Consider the following 18,470-nt stretch of genomic DNA (forward strand, 5'->3'; position numbering starts at 1 on the left):
AAATTTCATATTTTCGTATTGAAATATGAAAGATATTTTGATTCTTATTTTGATCTTCAAAAATTTCATATTTTTCTATCTGTCTATAAGAGAACGCCCAAATATTTTCGGTGATCATCGGTGAGAGTTGGCATTCTCCAATTTCTATATCTCACGGTAACGAATAGATACATATAATATTTATTTACATATGCTTTTGTTTACTGCACTAATGATATAGGTAAATAGGGGCTAGGAATTCCTTAGGGCTAGTCAAGGGCGCACATATAGGGGGCAATGAGGACTCGAGCCCCACTTTTTAATTAGAACTTCCTTGCTTTTAGTAATTTTTTCTTTGCAAAAATGTAAAAACATTTCTTCTCCATCCAGAAATGAATAAATTATTAAAAATGTCAAATTGTAATGATTCTAATCTGTCACTCGAGGGTAAGAAAAACACATTTAATATAAATTATTAGAAATTAAAATTCAATCCCGTAGCAGTATCCAATCTCCTGACATGCAAATCTCTTGCAAAGAGATGTTCGGTATTCGCTTTCAATCCTGACAATGTGCAATTTCAATGTTTGTAAACAGAACAAAGTAATTATCTGGAACAGCAGCAGGTATTTCCGGAACTTTTTTTTACAGCGCGAAGCATTGAAGGCGGCGGCTGTAATGCGGTTTCTCCTCTTCCGCCGATTCTCTCGCTCCGCGAACGAGCGCCTAGCAAAAGTAAATTTTATTTCGGATATCGATTTTTCCACGGAACATTCGTCCTTTGGCGACCTTTCAAAAAGAAATCGCTCGTACAGCACATGCAAAAGATTATGTATGAAGATGATTACAAGTAAGTTAAGTTTTTCAGTTTGAAGTACATTCCCAGAATTCTTAGTTCAAAATGGCCATCTCTGTTTTGTCGTAATCCAATCATGAGAAATTTCCTAATGGTATTTTTCAAATGTTTTGCACGTAAATGATTTAAATATTTGCTTTAGATAAATCATTATTTGTTATACATTGTTCTTTTATTTACTTTTTGTTCAACACACTTGCGAAACAAATAAGCAATAAATTAAAAAACGAAATGTGTTCGTTCCTTATTTACAAGAATTCTACTGTTCCTCAATATTATATTCCGTCAACACTATGAAGAACGAGCCTTCATTTTCACAACTCAGATATACGTAGTCTCAATTAATATTAGATAAGTTATACCTTAGGATGTTTTAACATCCGTTAAAATAAATTGAATAAATACCTTTGTACGTAAAAAGTAACGCAAGAAATAACAACTTTAAATAGCACAAATTGCAAATTACTGCAGACTCATGTTTTGGCATTACAAGGAACGCCTTTTTCAATGTAAAAGAAATGAGCTCATTTTGAGCTAGTTGACGTTGTTATTCCTTATTTTACTGATCCGTTAAAATGTTTGAACTGTTCGTAGCGATATAACTTCCGAAATTAGAAGATTGAAGAATAAGAAAAAAAAATAATACATTTTCGGAGAAAAATCTTATCTTTAAGAAAATATATCGCTCAATTGGAAGAACAGTGCCAGAATACGAAGAAATGGAATTTTACAGGAGAAGCGTTTGAAGTTGAACTTTTCAGGCAAGTTGCATTTTGAGAAAAGTAAGTTTGATTTGTTCTCCAGCATGGGCCTCTATATGGGGGGCTCGAGACCTCCCCCCCCCCTTAAAAATTAGAGCTTCCTTGTTTTTAGTACTTTTTTCTTTGCAAAAATGTAAACACATTTCTTCTCCAACCATTAATGAATGAGTTATTAAAAATGTCAAATTTCAATGACTCTAATCTGTTCTGAAATCGGTTTTATGGAGAAAATATCGTGCTAAACCATGGGGGGAAACATCTGAGCCCTCCATATAATTTTGCATATGGGCGCCCATGTTCTTCAGTGGTTGACATAAGAACAAAAATCTCATTATTTTCTAAAGAAGAAAACGTGCTTTGAAGGCCTTTAAGCGAAAAAAAAGAAAATTTAAAATTTAGTATTGTGGCACTTCTTCCAAACGAGCGATATAATGCACTTTATTTTTTTACAGAGCTTGAAGTTGAACTTTTCAGGCAAGTTGCATTTTAAGGAAAGAAAGTTTAATGTGTTCTCCAGCATGGGCCTCCATATGGGGGACTAAATGCGGGCATACCTTACGCTTCTATTTTTCACTTTTAAGAAAACTAACGTATTTTCCACGCATAAAACGTTGATTTTTGACTAAATAGTGAATTTGCTCAGTTTAAATGCTTAAAATATAGCCATAAAAATAAAAGTTATCTACACTTTATTTTGAGGTACAGTAGAACATCGTTTATCCGGTCTTCTTTTATCTGGATCAAATTTGTAGAGTTAAAAAAATACTTGAATGATAATGTATTTAAATAATAATTTTAAACTATGGTTGCAAAAACGAAACTATGTATAAGTACGCCAAATATTCGGCAACTCCTGCATAAACATACAATAAAGTACTATAATACTAATCTGAAAACAATATGGCGTAGTTGAAGTGTCAGATGATTAAGTATTTGCTAGAAACGATACAAAGTAATGGGGTCGTTTCCAAAATTTTAAAAGTATTTTTTTCTGAAAGAGCATGCTTAAAAATATAGGATCTGACCATTTTTAAATAATTTGTTCAAGTTTAATATTTTTAAAAAATTACTTCAATCGGTGCTCTTTCATTGTTTACGTTTCGGTCGTGTTACATCACAAATGATGAAATGCCATTCAGTGTTGCCATTCACGGAGAAAAATATTTAATTCACATCTTTACTCACGTGTATTGGCAACAATATGGTTAATAGCAAGCGTAGAGCGGAATATTTAATTCGCATCTTGATTATCATAACGTGGAAACGTGGTAGAAAGATGCGAAGATGCGCCAAATTGCATCATTTGTGGCGTCATAAAGACCACGCCTTGTTTTCAAAATCAGACATTTTAAAAAATTAATTGAAAAATAACTGTTTGGAAAATAAAGGTATTTTCTGGGTCCATGTTTTTTTTTTTTTACTCATTCTATCAACTTCAGTGACTAAAAGTAGTACTTTTGACTGAAGGAAACCACCCCATTTTGTTACAAAGCATTGTTTTTTGCTGTAATTAAAGATACGTCTGCTTATTTTAAGAGTATGTTTTGCTTATTGCTTTACTATCCGGATTGTCTTTGTCCCAGTTAGTCTGGATAAACGAGGTTAAACAGTACCTAAGTTAATTCCTTGCAGAGCTAAACAGTCAGAAAAAGTCATTGCAAGAAATAACGGAATAACACGCTAAAGTCAGGTACATTTACTCTCCGAAAATTGCATGTTTTTAAATCATTTCTTTCAAATCGAAATAAGCTTTAAAAAGAAAATTGGATATCAGATCTCTCTTGAAACTATGTTTTTGATTTTTTCCTACCTTATATGTTTTTTTCCAGCCAAGAAGATTTCGTGCGTTTGCGAAACCCCCATATCAAACACATGGAGGCAGACCACCTGTATCACATATCTCTCAGCACAGCAACACAAGATCTACGAGAAATGTTCTGTGATGTCAAGGTAATTTCTAACATCATTCATAACTGTACCCAAAATTATGAAGTTAACAAAGAAGAAAGGAATACTAGTTTTGGAACATTACATAAATGTGAACTTAGAACTATCTTTTATATAGGGGAGTATGAAGTAGTTAGGAGCAAAATGAAAACAAATTGGAAATTTATTTTTAAAATTTCGGAACGTAAAAGCGAGCAATGTATTTCATAAAAAAAAGAAAAAAAAAAAAAAAAGATACTATTTTTTATTCTTGACAGTAAATTTGTGCCTCAAGTAATCATGGAAAATGTCACTTTTTCCCAAAGTGATAACTAAAATGTTTTCCTAATGAAATAATTTCTATTGAATCAACAAAAATATTTTTCTTTAAATGAATAAATATATAACAGAACTAGAGGACCCGACAGACGTTGTTCTGTTCAAACTTCGTAAATTGAAAAGTTGAAAAATTTCAATAAACTATCAAGTGTTTGAACCGTTTTGTTGAAAAAAATAAGTAAATAGAAAATGTTTTAAGCTGCTTGGTGTCAGAATGCGTATATTTGTTACAACTTGATTTATCTAGTGCCCACTGAGCAGTTGTTTCATCAACTATATTTTCTCGCGTACTTGAAAGATCTTCATAGATTGTACGGTTTGTTCCTTCAGCCATACCCAAAGGATAAAAATCATCCTTTGATATTAAGTATAAATAATTCCCCATGTAGAAAAAACGGGAAATCCCGCTGCAATGTCCCTCATATGAAAAAGAATAAAACAACCGAATGGATATCGTTTAAAAAATGATAAAGATAAAAACAGTACCCTGAATAAGCGAAAATCACCCCCCCCCCTCCTGATCTAAAATAAAAACATTCGTCAACTAAAATGACTAAACACTCTTTAAAAACCAAAAACAATTCTTTGCAATTTAAAATATTTCACCAAATGAACAAAAAAATACAATAAATTACATTAACAGTAGTAAACAAATAATAACGCAACTGTATTGTTATGGCCAATGTCGCCAAGCCATCATGTTCCTGTAATCTAGCCGATCAGTGAGCGAAGCAAACTCCGACTGATTAGCGATCTCATATTTTGTTGTCATCATTTGTTCTTTAAACCAAAGCTAAAAATCTTCCACTGCACTGATCTTGTTTGTACAGAACTACCCTGTTGTAATTTATCTGAACGAAAATAAAATTTGTTTCGTCTTCTAATTCCACCATCTTTTCCTTTATTAATGTACTGAATAGTTTGATAATCCTTAAAGTATTCTTGCCATTGGTGCCAAAACTCAGATGGATTTGAACCGAGAAACAAATGTTGTTATGTACAGTACTATCCGATTATTTGATTAAGAAAACCTAAAGCACCGATCCGGTCACATGGTTTAACTAGGACGAAAAATAAGCGTTTTGCGTGAACCTAGTGAAAGAAACCTGATTTCTTCCAGTACTTTACTTTAAAATATATCACTAGATCGAAAATCGTTGCTTTCAAGAAATGAAGGCTTCACTCTCTCTATCTCACGTTTTTTCTATTCACAACTGACATATCATCTATATATATAATTCTCTTACGTGCCGGCAAATGAAGGGGTGAATTTCTAAACCTCTGTTGGCAACACTTCGCCGATAAATCATGTAAACAAACTTCTACGTTGTTTTGAAATCTTGAATCACAGAATACTCAACGAACTTTTTTTTTTTTTGAGATGAGTTTGAGTCGGGCTGTGGCCCATTTCAACCTTAATCAGCAAAGAAAAGCTCAAAGAAGGCAGGAAACCGTTCTTGAATCCAATTTAAGACGAGCCATTTCCAGAGTTGTATTCTCTGATTCGCTGCCGATAATTTTTAGCGGCTGGGGAATTTTCAGTCAGCAGTTCCTTCAACAGATCAGGTGCGTCACACAATGCCGGTAACCGCACCTTTCCGTCATGGCAACATTTAGTATATTTATTTGCAGTATTACGCTCTTTCTGCCAATAAAGAGCACCACAAAATTCGCATTCTTCACACATTGCTCCACAATCATGTTCATCGGCAATGTTGTTTTGAACGCGTAGGCGCTTTGAGCGTCGTCTATTCTCTGCTTCAGTACGACAGTTCAGTTCAAAATGAATAACCGAGAAAGAATTTACTTTATTCCTTTTATTCTCAGCTGAAAGGTTTCGCCAAATTTGTTTAGGGTTATAGTAGTTTTAGTATTGTGCAAGCAAAGTAGCCTTGGCGAGTTTTCGCGTTTTTAGTTAAACCATTTTTTGTTCGTGACGTGGCAAGGATTCAGAATAACAACAAGAAGGACAAACGTTTGAGAAAATATGTTTGGTGCTCTCTGAGCCTGTTTTTAGTCATGGCCAGCTCTATGTGGCATTATCAAGAACAAGATCTTTTGAAGCAGTGTCAGTTGTGGCTCCCAAACGGGACATTTTTAATTGTGTATATGAGGAAGTTTTCTCAGATTAGAATATATAAGAGTGTAAATATGTAAATATATAAGAGTGTAAATAATGTAAATACATCCCTCGGGGGAGCCTGTAACCCCTAGAGGGCGCGTCCCCAGGTGGCGGATAGGGGAATGCCTTCATTGGTTTTCCAATGGGTGGTAGAAGGGAAATAAAATACCTTCCGCGGACCAACAGGTAGAAGTGCAATCTCTCCAAAGCAATGACAGACACTTTTGTATCTATAATGGTAAAGTTGTGCACATTGCCAAGGCAGTCATCTTACATACAGCAAAGTTAAACTGTCGAAAATCTGGCTAAAGCAGACAAATTAACATTATGAACGTAATTTTCATATTGGTTAAATGGATGGTGACCTAAATGCAATTACCAACTTTAATTTTTACGGAAAATTTTAGCTAGGCTAATGTATTGGCATACAGCGAGCGAGCGAAGCGAGCATGGATCGCGAAGCGATCCACAGGGAACTGCGTAAGCAGTTCCGGGGGTTGGCGAGCGATAGCGAGCAGGGGGCGATAGCCCCCTAGTTGTAGGAAATTTCATTACAAAAAGCAGAGCTGGCTTTCTTATTGCCCTTTGGCAACGGGTTAAATATTTATTTCAGTTCTCGTTCAACAATAGGTTAAAATAAATATTAATCATTTGAGAGATGTAACCATCCAATGCCTAAATAAATTAATTAATTAACAAAAACGTTTCTGATTCGATCCATCGCGCTTCGAAACCATGCTTGCCACAACTTAATTACACACAAAAATTTTGATCAAAATCGGTCCAGCCGTTTAAAAGCCTTATGGTGACAAACGTCCGCACAAAAGATTTTTATATATTAAGATACATGAATAAATATAGAGAATAATAGCAGTAAATAAATGAATAACTTTAGCATGTTTCATTATTAATATTAGTTTAGGATAAGATATCAAGTTTAATTTCAGTTCAATTAAAATTTACTGTTATTGTCATCATGTTAGTCGGACTTGTGTTATGGTAAAAAATATTCAAAAAGCAACATTGAAAAGTGAATTTTAAGTTAAATGAATTAAATGTCTTAAAGTAGATGTTTTTCGTATTTGTAAATGTGCATTAACTTTTTTTGCGTACATAAGCTATGTTTTCAGCCATTAAAAAATGTAGAAAAAAAACCGTGCAATATTCACCGCACAGTTTTCTCTTTCTTCCTCTTTATGGGTATTTTTTAACCATTTTGAAAATCCGAATACAGTTTTGACTTTTGAAAGAGAACATAGTATGTTCTCTTTCAAAAGTCAAAACTGTATGTCATACACATAGTGACATAGTGCTCTAAAATCTGGTATTTCGTTTTAATTACCGAAACTTGTTTTTTTTTTCCTCCTTTTTTTTTCTTTTTTAACTATAGCTGTGCTTGCTTTTCCCACAAATTTGAAGACTTAAAAATTGCCTTTTGTCCAAACCTGCAAAAATACGATTTTTTTATAAATAAAGAACCATTTGCTATTATATAATGTACTAGAAAATCAATTATCAAGGTACGAGGGGTGAAAAAATGCTTTTACATTTGAACGAAGCAACTACCTGTTTGGTGATATTTTAATTAATACTTTTTTATTTGAGTTGAAATTTTAACCCCAACTCCAGTGGATTAACCCTAAACTCGAGTTAGATACCGTTTAATGTTGACCACATTTTCGTTTCTTCATTCTCCTAAAATGACAGTATTACCAGTAATACAGTTAAAATACGGGATTCAGTTTAGCCTTGTCAAAATAAAGCATTTCCCTGCATATCAAACATTGGGAACAAATATTATCAAATTATCATGCTATGGGCGCGAGTTTCATTGCTGATGACGTCAGAGCGTTACTCGATCAGTGAATTCGTTTTTATATATATGAGGATAATAATGATAAAATTTATGGTTCTATATTTCCCCTCTGACAGATACTTAAGTTGATTTCATTTGTCAAAATAATGATCCAACGTTTTTTTGAAGGGGGATGGCATTCAAGACTGATTAACACAAAAAGATATTTTTATTCACTGCAATATCTAATCAAACTGCAAAGTGCTGTGAACGCACTGGAAATTGTAAGTATAGCTATTAATGCTCCGTGCAAATTAATTTCAAAGCAATTGTGTCGAGAAAATTCATTCCCCAAGGCTTGTAAATAGTAACAAAGGTGTATGACCTAAACCCAAACAGTGTTTGGTTGCATGCCAAAATGAAAGGCGAAGTCTTCAGCCACGGGCGTTTCTTACTTACTGCGGAATGTTGAAACAGAACCGGATATTGATTGAAATGAGTTGTCATATACTCTTGGTTTGTTGCAGGTTAATTAAGTGCACGTGAGAAAAACTCTCTTGAAGAACGCTTCTAGTTCTAGGGGAAATGTTTGGGTGCATGCGAAATGGTTCAGATGTTCATCATCATCAAAATAATGTTAAATAGTTTATTTCCAGTTTATGTAATTTATTTTAAATAAAGATATTAGGTTCATTATTCGCTCCTTAGCTGTGGTGGTTTTTCAAAATAGATTGAATACCTGGTTGTCTAGGATCTAGGAGTAAAATTAGCATTTCAATCATAAATTGTTCAATCTATCAGTTTTGGGAAGTTGAAGCTATTTAATGAATTATGTTCGTTAGAGAAAAGTCGAGGGAAAATTATTTATCAGTTTGCATTTTTTAATTTTCCTCAAAAAAAAAAATTGATTTTGGAAGTTGCCAGTGTTGTAACAGTTGCAAGGATAATCAACTAGTTTTGGAGCAAAATGTGTGGGTATGGCATTTATGAATTTCAGTCAAATTGCTCAAGTTTTTTGTCACATATTAAGTATCGTAGTGATCCGGGGAAAAAACGAAATCAGATAGTGCAATGTCAAGCGTGTATAGTTCAGGTTTAAAAACAGAAAAGGCGCGGTTCTGCAACACAGTCAAGCAAAATCATACTGCTCAAGACGAACCGCGGAAAAACATTAATGAACTGTCTTAGGTTGCCACACCTACCATATTCACCCGGCATTGCAGCATCTGATTTCTCTTTCTTGCGATCGCTTTGCGAAAGAAAACATAAGAAAACTCAAAGGGTGCCCAAATACCATTAATCAAAACTCAGGACGTCATTAAACGAAAAATAGAACTTCTTAAGATAACGTTTATTAGTCCAACAAACCAGTGGAACGTTATATTCAAACGTATTTGGCATAAGATGACAGCTTGTTCAAAAAATGTTTGCTCCAGAAATCTTTTTATTCATTTTGCCACTCGAAATGAATAATTATTTTTAAAGAATGATTTACTTTAATTTGAAGCAAGCGTTTCACGGTTTTATGATCCAATCCATTTTGATTATCAGTCGGTTATTTTTTACACAGGGAAAACCTTCCAAAGTGATAGTCGTGGTAGGAAGGGGGGGGGGGGGACTGTTAATTTTTGAACCATGAAGTGATCAACTAAAATACAAGCAGCATAAAAAATAAAAATATTATTATCTAATGGTTATGATTAAACTACTCTGACATAGGGGGGCCATTGAAAGTTTTAGGAGGGTGTTTGAAAGGACATTTTTCTCTTCTTTTTTTTTGAGGGGGGAGGCTTCGTGGTATTTCGGGGAATTGGGGGCGTGGCCTTGATTTTAGAGGGATGGGCACCCCTGCTGAAACAGTAAGCAATTATTGATAAACTTATTACACAAACGTATTATGTAGTCACACATACTTTGATAGGATGGAAAGATCTGTGAAACCGAAAAAAAAAGATATAAACATTAACAAAGTAAGGTAAGAAATAACAACGTCAAAAAGCAAAAATCGCAGATTACTGCAGACACGTGTTTCAGCGTTACAACGAGCGTCCTTTTCAATGCAAATAAATTAATTTATAGATGAAAAGATCCGTAAATATCTTTTCATCTATAAGCTCTTTTTTTTGCATTGAAAAAGGCGTTTATTGTAACGCCAAAACACGTGTTACAGTAATCTGCAAAATCAGGACGCTTTCGGAATCTGGTTGAGCTTCCAAAAAAAACATTTAAGAAAGAAAAAAAGGAACAATCCAATCCTGATAGCATCAGGATATCTGGGAACTCTACTGATAATCCAATTTCCATCCTCAGATATTTGAATTTTGTTGATAAAAAAAAAGGTCAATTGATTTTTATCAATTAATCCGGGATATAAAATTTGCCCATTGAATAGCAGAAGGTTGTTGGTGGTAGTTGAATCATAAATTAAAATTTGTTATGAAACTATTTACTAAAAGAAAAACTTTTATTTTCCAGTTTTCTATTAATAAAAATAAGTTTTCCATTTTAGTTCGTGTGCATGGGTGGAACACCTCGACGCATGGAGAAATTTGCCCATCTGGTAGAAAAGGAATTAGAGATCAAACTGCCTACCGGTGCCGCCCTTTGTGATATCAGTGCAAAGTCTTATCGATATTCCATGTACAAGATAGGACCTGTCATATCTGTCAGTGTAAGTGATAAACTTTTTTTTTCATCACATATAAGATTTAAGGGGAGTCGGTGCCCTGCATATAATTAGCGTAATGTTAAATTGCTAAACATTATATTACAGGGTGTCCGCGCATATGGAAAGTCAGGGAAAATCATGGAAAGTCATGGATTTCAAGCATGATCGAAAATGGTCTTGGGAAGTCATGATTTTTAGCAAAAAATGCTCATAAGTCATAGAAACTGACATCTGGTCATGGATTTTGGGTTCAAGAACATGCATATTTATCGAATTCTACAAATTCGGTGCAAAATTTACGCATCTTAGCCGTGTCTTACGCTTTTACGCGTCAGTCCTGATTTTTCACTCATTTCGAAATCTGATTGCATCCGTTGCTATAATACTCGCTTGTTTTTCATCACAATATTATTCTAATGTTTGGACGTTTATAATTTTGTGTTCAGCATTATTTTTAACTCCCTTATTTGTCTAATTGTGTAGTTGGAGACTTATTTTGAGGGTATATTTCTAATTGTTTCGTTCTCATTCGACTCAAAAAATTTAAGTCATTCACATCCGAGTTGATTCAAGGGACTCATAAAAGTTATCATTAATTTTCAGCAGTGTCTTAAGTTAATGAACATTTTAGAAAATAAAATTGGTCCAAAGAATTAAGGACGTTAGAACAGCAATAAAATACAGTAAAACCCCTCTTAACGGACACCCCTCAAAGGCGGACACCCCTCTTACGCGGACAACTTTTAATTCCCCAGTTCCAATGCAAATAACAGTATTAAACCCATGTCCTGCGGACACCTCTCTATTGCGGACAAAAAAAATTGTCCCGTTAGTGTCCGCATTAGAGGGATTTTACTGTATAGAAATCGGGAAATTTTCAATCTGAAAATTTTTAAATATTTGTAGCCAATCCTAAAATTTTGGCGGTTATATATCTGGTAATGTCTGTTAAGTTAATTATTTGCTAGTCACAGATTTAAAAAAAAACTACTAACTTTGAAAAAGCAATAGGTTTTGGATTCATTATTTGTTTATAAAATAAAATATTTATTTTAAAAATTGAAAAAGGAAAAAAATCAAGGTTAAATGCTTCGCTGTTCACCGGTACGTTTTACATAATTTTTGCTGCATGTTTAAAGCTTCTTTTATTTTAAAAAATCATTTTGCAACTAAAATTTTTTTTTCGGTATTTTTAGTTAGATTTAGATTGAAAAATTACCGTGTGTCACATCAGATTTTTTTGAGAAAAAATAATAAATTTGTTTTTATGTGAATTTTTATCTTTCTAAAAATTTTGCATGACTTATTTGGACTCCAAAAAAAAAAATCCAGAAATTTTAGATTTATAAATTTATGTCCTTGGTAGCAAAATGATTAAGTTGAAACTCAAATTATTTCTTGTGTATCAGTAGTCATTGTTGAATAAATAGTTTTTAGTTAGAATAGTAGCTGAGTTAGTTACATTTCACCTAATTTCAGTTTTTATACACATACTTGCGGCCCGTCCCGGCTTTGTTCGGGTTTTAAAAAAAATTTAAATAATTTTTTTGACAAAGAGTCTTGATTTTAGGATAAACATCGATGATCAAATCATTTCGAGAGAATTCCCTAACTCATCTATTTCGATAAGATATCCATTTCCAGGTAGTTTCCCGTTACTTAGATGTAATAAAAGACTCTCGTAAGACTTACCACCATCTCTTAAAAGGGCTCTTGTAGTTGTTCTTAAAATTTAGAGGTTGTAAAGGGCTCCTAAAAGGAAACGACTTTAAACTGGCTCGAAGTATATTTGCACGCTACCATAGGTAGAGTTTGATAAATGTCACACTCAAATATAAATGTGACCCCACTCATAATTTTTTCTGAACCTTTTTAGCCTTTTAATGACTCTAACTACACCTTCTAAAACCGAACAGTGGCTCATCGAACATTCGTTCTACATTATAAGCCACTTTCTTGAAGAAGTTCTCCCAGTTGCCCGTTTTTTTTTTTTTTTTTTCTTTTTTTTCTTGTGGAACATATGGAGTCTTTCAGGGGGAGATATTCAAAGTAGGTTAAATGTCAAATGATCATTTGTTCCACCACTAAGTAAAGTCCCGACAGTTCTGTAAAAAAACATTGCAAAAGCCTATGCGTTCCTGGTTTTCATGAACCTTTTTTTTTTTTTTTTTACAGAATTGTTTTCATTGATTATCTGCGGCGGTGGCAAACTTAAGTCCCCAATTGAGTTTCCGCTTTATTGACAAATGTTTCCTTTAATTTAAATAAGACTTCGGCTTATATCGTTTGACATTAAAAGACAATCATAGTAGTTATAAACGGTACGCTGAATTTTAAGAACGGAGTCCGAAAGTTACATGTATCAAATAAGGTTAGGTTCCGAGGTTTGTCGTCCTCTATAAGACCGAGTTACTAACATGTTGCTTGATAGGTTGTCAGGACCTTTGACTGTCGAAAGACTTTGGAAAAATGCTGGACAATGAAAGTGTTCTAAAATAGTTCTTAAGTGACTAAATTCCGATTAACTCTTGCTTGTATCCTTTTTCTTCGGAAAACTTTTCTCACATGCCACTACTATTTTTTTTATTTTGGCAATTTTTTTCTGATGGGATATTGATAAGCTATATTATTTCATTATATAGTTTTTAAATGCTTAAATACGGTCATCATGAAGAAAAGTTCTCCAAACAATTTTTATTTTTTTTTATTTTCTTAGTCAAATTCTTTCCTATCGAATGTTCTTTGTTATAGTTTTAACTCTTAACTTTGAATGTACGGTAATTATGTGCAATTACTCTTTGAATTGAGAATTTTCTAAAATAAATGTACTTAAGTGAATCCATTAGCAGATGTGTTTTTCTTTCGATTTTAGTATGAAAAAAAAAACTTAAAGGATAGCCCGAAATGCGTGCAAAATTACAACTTTTAGAAACACTTATTAATATCGTCTATATACACTACTTGAATTCAGAAACGAATTTGTCCAAAGCGAATCTCAGTTATAATTCATTTGAATAAATTTTGAAGTCTTAACATTTCTGTGACATGGTTTGCAATGTCCCAAGCCTAAAAAAATGCTATATACCTTATTCTCAGCATCCTCAAATACGTGTAAAGAATTTGGCGGTTCTTATGCTGACATAGTGAACTTCATCTCTCAGCAAGAGAACTTTGGGCCAGGGAAACTAAAAGGCTTCTACTCCCTGCTTTTGACTATTCTGTCCCTGCAAGGGCCGGTGTTTGATTTTTACGTTTATAAGAATAAAACGGTACGAAACATAAACTGATGGGGAAGACAAACTATTTGTTTAAAAAATTGGTATAAATACATATATGCATAATTTATGGCCTATGTCACTCAGTAGGAATACACCTTTCATATAGTGAAAGAATTCTTCAAATAGTTGCAATGGTTCCGGAGATTACCTCGAACATATAAACACACAAAAATCCGCTCTCTCTTTTTATAATACTAGTATAGATGTCCAAAGCATAGGTCAGATGATTGCAATTTAATCTTCACAAAACACAAATTTAGATATTATTGTGAAAATTCAATGTTTCTTCTGGAAAAATTGCATCCCGTGAGGCATAAAGAGATACGGGCAAAAGTCAGGGAAAGTCATTGATTTCAAAACTTGAAATGCAGCAGTACCCTGCATTTACCTTTTTCTCAAAAGCTTTTGAACAGTAGTTTTAAGATGGTGGACACAATGGTTTCATAGTGGTTTTAAGAGATATTCAAGAATCTACCAAATTGGAAATTTAAGGCAATTATGTTTATTTTAATATTCATTAAATTTTAACCAATTGTCCATTTTTAAAAGAAAAAAAAAGACAATTTTTGAACATAAAAACAGCTGTTGAGGAAAAGGTGTGCGTCCTAATGCCAAACTTTCACATCAGCATAGTTATGGGCGCATAAATAAACTGTGGTTCAAATTTTAAAGTAATGCGTAAAGTAGTTTTCTTGAAAAAGGAGTATGAGTTTTTGAAAATTGACGTTTTGAGAAATCTCGTTTGAAAGTCAAGTTGGATTCTTGCCCTATTAGTAGTTAAAAAAAAAAGTAAGGTTTTAGAGTAGCAAAGCTTTTTTTTTTTTTAATCTATACGAGGCATTCAGAGCTGAGAAGTGAATCAATCTATTCCCCCGGGGCTGTTCGGGGCAAATTTTCGGGAATTTTGCGTATGTCTCCGCCCTCTACTTTTACCCTTCTTTTTTGAAATCAATTGCTGAATTTATTTGCAAATATATATACAGGGTGATCCAAATGTTAGGACCATCTTTTAAACTGAATAATTCGAAAACGAATGAAGATTTAAAAAAAAAAAAAAGCGCTTTGCACTGAAAGAATCAAAAAGAAGTCGTGCTTTGTGTGACAACGAAACGAAAATAGTTCTGTTTTCGACCAACAGAGTCGCTATAACTTTTTATTTCTCCATAATTCTTATAATACAGTTTAACTAAACGGGCTTTCCCAACTTGGGGTAGCACTTCGATGCATATTTGCTTCGACGACCAAATCTGCTGCCGTTGCTCCTTTTCATATCGTCTGTTGCTTTGCATGATCCTAGATCAGAAATCCGACAGCGCCATCTGTTGGTCGCCAACAGAACTATTTTTGGTTCGTTGCCAGACAAAACCCGGCTTCTTTTCCATCCGTTTAGTACAAACAGCATCCTTTTATCTTTATTTGTTCTCGAATTATTCATTTTAAAAATTGGTCCTGCCTTTTGGATCACCCGGTACATTAGTCGTTTTTACTTACACGTAAGCCTAGCCAAGTGTCACACGCCGATTGGAATAAAACTTTGCACATCGATAGAGCTCTTAATATAACTGTCCCCCCCCCCTTTTTTTTTTTTTTTTTTAGAGCACACACTTAATAAACACTTTTAATAGGACGAAATTTACCCTAAATATTGGGATATTAGAGGGTACGATATATTCTTTTATTTTGAATTTTAATTACAAAAGTTCAAGTTTTAATTGGAAATTCTAACAAACTAAAGTTGACGTGATTCAGGATTTTTCTGAAAATACTATTAATAGGGGAAAACCATCCTTTGCAATCTTACCTCGTCGCGGGACTAGTTTCCTTTGAGCAATTCCATGTCAGATAAATGACCTTCTTAACCTCATCATTTCCGATTTCAATAAATTTGGCATGAAAGACTAGATCATAAGATAAGTAATCCTGCCAATTTTTAGATATCAATTTTGAAAGTTATTCAGAATATACGCCTGTAAAAACTCAAAATGAGCAAAGTGTGCTCGTACAAATGTCTGTAACTTATCTCCTAACTATAGTAGTAGAATGAAAATTCAAAGATCATTGTAAAACTAAAAACAGAGCTTTCTATTGATATATTATCTGACTTTCTTACGATGGATTTATGGTTCAAGGTCATTCACCGTGACGGGGTAATATTACAAAGGATGGCTTATCCCAATCAATAGTATTTTCAGAAAAAATCCTGAAACGCGTCAACTTTAGTTTTAATGTTTTTAAATTATCTATCATTGTTTGAATTTTTGTAATTAAAATTTAAAATAAAAGAATTTATTGCTCCCTTTAATATCCCATATATTCTACATTAAGGGATAAATTTCACCGAATTGAAAGTGTTCATTGCAGATGTAAAAAAAAAAAAAAAAAAAAAAAAAAAAAAAAAAAAAAAAAAACGAGCTGATGTGTGCATCACATGACTTCCTTTTACTCCAATTTTAATGTCATTTTCCCATTATTGGCAGTTTTAATGTGATTCAATAGTTTACTTTCTAAATATCACCACGAGTGGCCAAATTGTAACCAGATTTAAAAAAAAAAAAGGCCAGCCAATTTGGCGACAAAACTTGGCAACCAAAAGATTGGCAATATATCGCCAAGTATCCGCCAAATTATAACACCACTTGAGTATACATCGAAATTAACAATGGTTTCCCTCCAAAAAGGGGTAAAAGATCCCTTTAGAAACACCCGAAAGCAACCAAAAGGGGAGGTGTACAACTAGACCCCACTAGGAGTCTACGTACCAAATTTCAACTTTCTAGAACTTACCGTTCTTGAGTTATGCGACATACATACGCACATCCGCACATGCATACATACATACGTACATACGGACGTCACGAGAAAAGTCGTTGTAATTAACTCGGGGAATGTCAAAATGGATATCTCGAGTGTACTAGTTCGACGTGTGATACTTAGGTAGGTTTACTGTTTAGTGAGAATAAAAATACATAAGTTTCTAGAGTTTGAAATAAATACATCTAAAAACTAAATTATTGCCATTTCATTCTCTGTTTATATTGTTGTTGACGATGTTCCTTCTACATTTTGCTTTTTTAATTATTAACTTTTACTATCTTCAGCATGGCATGGGAATTCCGTCCTTATCCATCCTTCTTCATGAAATCATCAAGCTCATGTATCATGCTCGATGCACCGACGTCACCTTTTTGAGGATTGGTACATGTGGAGGCATTGGTAAATCATTTTTCATTTTCATCTCTGGAACGTCAATATTATTACTGTCATTATCTTTATCTTTAAGTAAGACTGTTGCCATTTCGCTCTTGAAGTGAGTATTGTTACATAATTGGCTGTTTAAAAGAAAAAAAATGAACCATACATTTTTTTCTTATTTTTTATTGTCTTGCTTATTTATTCCATTATTATTGCAACAAAATGCAATAGGATAGTATTCAACTCAATGTGCAAAATCCAGGATTAGCTGTAAAAATTCAAGAATTGCTTTATGACCAAATTCTAAATAATGGAATAAACGAATTAAACATATTCAGCAAATTACCGCCCAATTAGCCAGGGCCTTAAGCAGAAATACATAAAATACACCGCCAGCTCAGTCATTTCCAGCCGAGGACTGCCGTTTCGTGCTTATCGGCTGGAAATGACTGATCTGGCGGTGTATTTCATGAATTAAACATACTTTGTTAAATATTTTCTTTTAAATTACTAATAGCAATAAAATTATAATTTACTATATAGTTTCAAAAATTATATTCACAAAAGGGATGTAAAATGTCTTACATTATAAACGCAAATTCTTTTGCGTATAATTATGCGACGCAGTACCTATTGTAATATTGTAAGAGATTTAAATTCACTATCAGGTATTTTACAAAGCATTAACAAAACTTTTGTCAAACCCACACACATTGCTTTACACTGCCGTTCAATATTGATTTTTTTGCGAAATATTACCGTATAACCCCGCATGAGCTGGCATGCCACAAAATTCGGGGGTCACCAGATTTTTAATAACACTGGTCTGGTCCTTTCTGGCATGCCGGAAAAATCGAGGTTAGGGAAAAAAATACTATAAAACTATAGGTTTAACTTAAAAAATAATATAACTTCTATACACATATCTTATTATAAAAAGTAATATACGTTCTATACATATCTTATTAGTATTAATAAAGAATTTGATTTTTTTAAAAATATTAACTAACAATGTGCCACAAAGTTGCGATAAGGCGCGTGCCACAAAGTTTCTTTTTCTTTTTGAAAGAAGGTTACTTTCGGGATTTATTTTTTTTTTTCCTTACAGTGGTTTGCTTTTTGATTGGAATTTTATGGGGAAATTTATTACTTTTGTTTTGTCGCAAAATAAACCTCGAATTATCTGGCATGCCGGAAAATTCGAATTTCCTGGCATGTTGGTCAACTTCGCTTTTTTTTCGGCATGCCGGCTAATGCGCTGTAATACAGTAGTTCAAAGCACTGGTCAAAATTTATGCGTGTTGCATAAAGCTACTCGTATATTATAGTGTGATATAATGAGTTAAATATTTAAGTTTCGATAGATTGCAGGATCGGAAAAGAAATGATCGCATTGTTGAATAATTTAGACACTTAAACTCAAAAACAGAACTAAACCTGAAATCACCAGTTTATTGATCTTTTGAAAATGTTTTTAAAGTTACTTTTGTTGTTTACTGCAGCTGGATATAATCAATATTTATACGACTTGGCTGAAAAGTTCAGAATGAGCAA

The 18,470-nt window shown here is 33.3% G+C and overlaps 1 protein-coding gene across 1 annotated transcript in view; it reads left to right on the forward strand.

Annotated features, from left to right (window-relative positions):
• Window positions 1-714: 714 nt before the first annotated feature.
• Window positions 715-18,470, forward strand: part of LOC129221105 (uridine phosphorylase 1-like) — a 45,802-nt gene continuing 28,046 nt past the window's right edge. The window contains exons 1-4 of the mRNA XM_054855552.1: window positions 715-829; window positions 3,426-3,546; window positions 10,288-10,449; window positions 16,823-16,937. Coding sequence (XP_054711527.1) covers window positions 798-829; window positions 3,426-3,546; window positions 10,288-10,449; window positions 16,823-16,937 — 430 coding nt within the window. The 5' untranslated portion in view covers window positions 715-797. The remainder of the gene's footprint in view (window positions 830-3,425; window positions 3,547-10,287; window positions 10,450-16,822; window positions 16,938-18,470) is intronic.

The sequence above is a fragment of the Uloborus diversus genome, chromosome 4 (genome assembly GCF_026930045.1).
Source record: "Uloborus diversus isolate 005 chromosome 4, Udiv.v.3.1, whole genome shotgun sequence".
Lineage (NCBI taxonomy): Eukaryota > Metazoa > Arthropoda > Arachnida > Araneae > Uloboridae > Uloborus > Uloborus diversus.